This window comes from Ananas comosus, unplaced genomic scaffold (assembly GCF_001540865.1).
Source record: "Ananas comosus cultivar F153 unplaced genomic scaffold, ASM154086v1, whole genome shotgun sequence".
In the NCBI taxonomy this organism is placed as follows: Eukaryota; Viridiplantae; Streptophyta; class Magnoliopsida; order Poales; family Bromeliaceae; genus Ananas; species Ananas comosus.
The window spans coordinates 4859-9499 of NW_017892042.1; the positions used below are offsets into that span (position 1 = coordinate 4859).

Here is a 4641-nt window from a genome sequence, read left to right on the forward strand (position 1 = left end):
ATTTCTGATGATCTAAAATTTAAATATGTGTTTTAAACAAAAAGCATCAAAATTTAATTCATATTTATTTCAAAATTTAAAATTTAATTTTCATCCACTATAATTAAAATTTTTGGAAAAGAATGCGATTTTTTAACAGATTAATCATAGCCGTTTGTTCTTATTTGAGATTTTTTTAATTAAGTGAACCGTTTATTTTTAATTGATACAACCATTCGTATTGGATTTATAGATGGATAAAAATGCTATTTTTTAACTGATTAATCATAACCGTTCATTCTTATTTAAAATTTTTTTAATTAAGTGATCATATCTGTTCGTACCCATTCGTAAGAAATATATAGAATATTCTTTTATTCTTTTTTGGATTCCGTCTGTCATTGTCGAAATTTTTATACGCTTTTATATATAGTATAGATAATACTGATATTGACAATTTTGAAGAGATATTTATAATATTTTTCTAAGTTTTAAGAGTACATCTAAATTACCCTTACATTTTTGTTTTTGTTTCCTAGCTCAAAAATGCTTTTTTTTCCCCTTAAATCAGATGATTTGATTCTTTACCAACTGCTGCAATTAAAATTATAGTCAATTCTGATATAGTCCACTTGCAACAATCGAAGCTCCTATTTAGTTTCAACTGCAGTAGTTAAACTCCAAATCCAACTACAGTAATTTGACCTGAGGCCAAATCGGCTGCAAATTTGACTTACGGCAATTGAAAGTATATAAGGATATACTCCTCTAGCTTTTGTTGCTACATTCCTCCCGACATTCAAATGTGATACAGCTATAATTGCTCCAGTTGCATCTGTCTGTAACTCTAACTTGTCGAATCTAAATCTACGGAAAACCAATCAGTTCCTAAGTTATTTCACGTGATCGCTAATCACGTTCTCGACATGCTAATCACTTGATAAATATTGCTAGAATTAGCTAGCTAGAATTATTCCTTACTTAACCAAGCTAGTTATGTACCTAAACAAAAACCAACAAAAAATAAATAAAACCCTAGCTAGCTAAGAGTTAGATTAATGTATATTTGGACAAGGTATTAATCCTAGAATAGTTATTTAAATCCCTCAAGTGTGAAATGTACTTTTGAGTAGCATACAAGATTATTATTATTATTATTATTCTTTAATTTTGAACTTTTTATGTACCATACATTTATGAAGCAATATCCCATCACTTAATAGATACAAATGCATATGTTTTTATTTACTTTTTATATGAAACGTTTCATTGGCCGTATCTTTTCATATTTACACACCAAATCTCATCACTTCACTATTATTAGTTCATGCACCTATACCATAAATATATATATATACACACACACACATAATAATAATAATAATAATATCCACCATTAATTAAAAACATGGGAATTACCTAATTATGGTAATAAACCAGCTGCAACTTTACGTGTAGAGATCTTAATCCAGGATATGTTGATTCCTAAATTAGCAAATATGAAATCACCCATGATCCAATGCAAAAGAGACACAATGTTATGTTTACTTTAACATATTCTATAGCTGTTTCCTAACATGCTATTTATATATAAAAATAGGTTCTAATATAATTAGCTTAAGATGATAATACAATATTTATAAATAGAAGGATAATTATAAAACAGGGTTAATTTCTTGAGTACTCAGAAGAGTACCCTTAATTAGTTACATAGGTACCCCTAAAAAATTTTCAATAGCAAAAAAATCTTTTTAATTTCATAAAATTATTGAAATTATGCTTATTTGTTTAACTCTGCTTAAAATTTGGCCATTTTCCCGTTACGCCCGCCCATGGAGCGTTTTAACGTTTATAGTTATGGATTATAGGGTTTAGAATTTTAGGGTTTTAAGAATTTGAAATTTTAGGGTGTTAGGGATTTTAGGGTTTTTAGGGTTTGGGAGATGCGAATCTAATTAGCAAGTGCGTACAAAATAATTTTCTCAGTCCTTCACGGTAACCAAAATATTAACTATAATTAATTAAAAAGGAGTAAAATTTATCATTTTATGTTTTAATTCAACTATAATTTTCTACTAATCTGAGACTGTTTATGATATAATTTATGAATTTTGAGAGGTAATAATGATATTACCAAATATGAAGGGACATTTGTAATATTTTTAAAGTTATGAGGGGAATGTTTGAAATTGCTCCTATAAAATATAAAAATTGTACTTTACCTCAAAGGTTAATATTGGAATATATGCTAACATATACACATTAAATAACTGTTTACTGATATATTGGTGCACATAAAAGATTGAGTAGACTTTGATTAACCCCTTTTGTTTAATGTATTTTTACTTTGCCGTCATGTGGTTTGAAAAATTTTACTTTATTATTTACTCTACAGATCTGTTTAATCGTAAAGATCTACTATTAAATCGAACAGTAAAATTATATATTTTACAATCATAAGATCAAATGCTACAACGCATGCGAGTAAAACTATTTTCCGATTAGTAACATCACTGGAGAAGATCGAGATCTTCTGAAGTTTTGGTAAAGTTTAAGAGGTCTAATTTATAAGATTAAAAGTTTCGCGCCGGCTTGTGAAAGTGTAAATTTCAAGAAGTATTTACACATTTTTCTTTGTAAAATTTTTCACTTTAATTATGTACCACTCTCTAGTTGGTAAATTGTAGCATTTTGTAGTGAAAATTGAAAAAAAAAAAATAAAGCAGTTAAAGGTTTTTCCTTTTTTTGGGTAAATTTTAATTTGTCTACCTCGTAGTTTAACGTATTTTTAATTTGTAAACAAAAATAAGGTTGTGCTTAGCTATCGTGTGGTTTTATTATTATTTCAATGAAAAAACTTCCCACTAAATAGATATTAAAGTGATATTTTTTAAAAACTATATGATGTTATTATATTAAAAAATAAAACTATATGATATTCATGTGTAGTTTTTTGAATTAGATGGTGACTGATAAGTAAAAAAAAAAAAAAAGCTTTAAATTATAGATAACCTAAGTGTAAATTGTTTAAACTACAAAATGATAAAGTAAAAATGCGCTAAACCATAGTTAGTTAATTCGGATTCGGCAAAAATTCGGTACGGGTATAATACGTATAAAATTTATTTTCTAATTTTTAAATTCGTTGAAAAATTCGGCTTAAAAAACGGATTCAGTATAAAATATAAAATATAAAATATAAGATAATATATATTTAAAAATAAAAAATTATAAATTTTTTATTCATATTTTTAATAATTCGCGAATTATTCGGCTAGATCAAAAATTCGTGAATAATTCTTCTTCTTTGAAAAAAATTCATAAACGGACTGTTTAATTCGGATTTTCAATAATTCGCGAATAATTCGCGAATTAACTAACTAGGCGCTAAACTACGGCAGGGGAAACTAATTTTTATTTTTGGGGTTTTTTTGTTTTTTTTATTTTTTTTGTCATATATAGTTAGCCTCATGGCTAAGACTGGGTCCATCCATATGTGACCTCACTTCAATATGGAAGTATTAGACCTTCTCTCACCAATCATGTGATTAAATGTCTTAATATATCACTTTTCTTATCAAATTTGGATTGATTCATCCCTCTCACAATGCATTAATTTCTAGAGAGAGAGAGAGAGAGAGAGAAGAGAGAGAGGAGATGCATGAAACATCCAACATGTTTAAGAGGAGCCACATAAGTTTCCATGTAAGCTTAATTTCTCTCTCACTACTCTTTTCTAATTTGTAACTCCCAACCCCCACTTCCATCTTTGGGAGATTCATTTGATTCTTTTCCATTCATGCTTTCCCCCCCTCTCCCTATAATAATAATAATAATAAACATCAATCACAAGTACAAAACCCCCCCATGTTATTTGTGCCCTAACAACAACACCATCATGGATTACTACAACATGGATGAGACTTTTCAAAAAGATGGTGAGAAAAAAGTGGGTAGCGAACACGCAGAGGCCGTAACACCACAACTCGGAAGCAAGGCAGAAGGAGAGGACAGTGACGAAGGAACGTCGGTCGAGCTCGACCTGATCGGTTCGCTCGGCGCGACCGACCGGCCCCCGTCGTCGTCATCGTCGTCGCCGCCGCCGCCTTCGCCCGACCGTGAGCCGCCGCGCGTGTTCTCGTGCAACTACTGCCGCCGCAAGTTCTACAGCTCGCAGGCGCTCGGCGGGCACCAGAACGCGCACAAGCACGAGCGCAGCCTCGCGAAGCGCGGCGCCGCCGCCGCCGCTATGATGCTGCCGCCGCCGCNACGGGGGGCCTGCGGCAGCGGCCGCGTTGCACGCGCACCACGGGTGGCTCTTCGGGCAGGGCCACCGGAGGTGGGCAGCGCCGTCGGGGAGTGCGGCGGCAATCGGACGCATGTATCCGCATGAGGCGTACGCAATGTCGGCGAGGCCGCCGCCGATCGTATCGAGGTTCGACGAGACGTCGGCAGCGTCCGGAGGGTATCTGTCGGCCACATCCGCTGCCGCCGGCGGTGGCGGTGGCGGCGGCGGCGGCAGCAGCAGCAGCAGCAGTGGTGGTGGCAATTTGAACGTTAGACAAGATGAGTTGCCTAAACTGGACCTGACCCTGAGGCTTTAGTTAGCTGGTGATTAAGCTCGAACTAATTTATTTATGTTTCTTTTATAAAGTGATTTTT

The 4641-nt window shown here is 33.6% G+C and overlaps 1 protein-coding gene across 1 annotated transcript; it reads left to right on the plus strand.

Moving 5' to 3' along the window:
• The first annotated feature begins 3629 nt into the window (after positions 1–3629).
• On the plus strand, positions 3630–4372 carry LOC109705282 (zinc finger protein 4-like). The gene has a single exon (XM_020226017.1). It carries the CDS (start codon positions 3779–3781, stop codon positions 4370–4372), a length of 594 nt encoding a protein of 197 aa, XP_020081606.1. The 5' UTR covers positions 3630–3778.
• Positions 4373–4641: the final 269 nt, after the last annotated feature.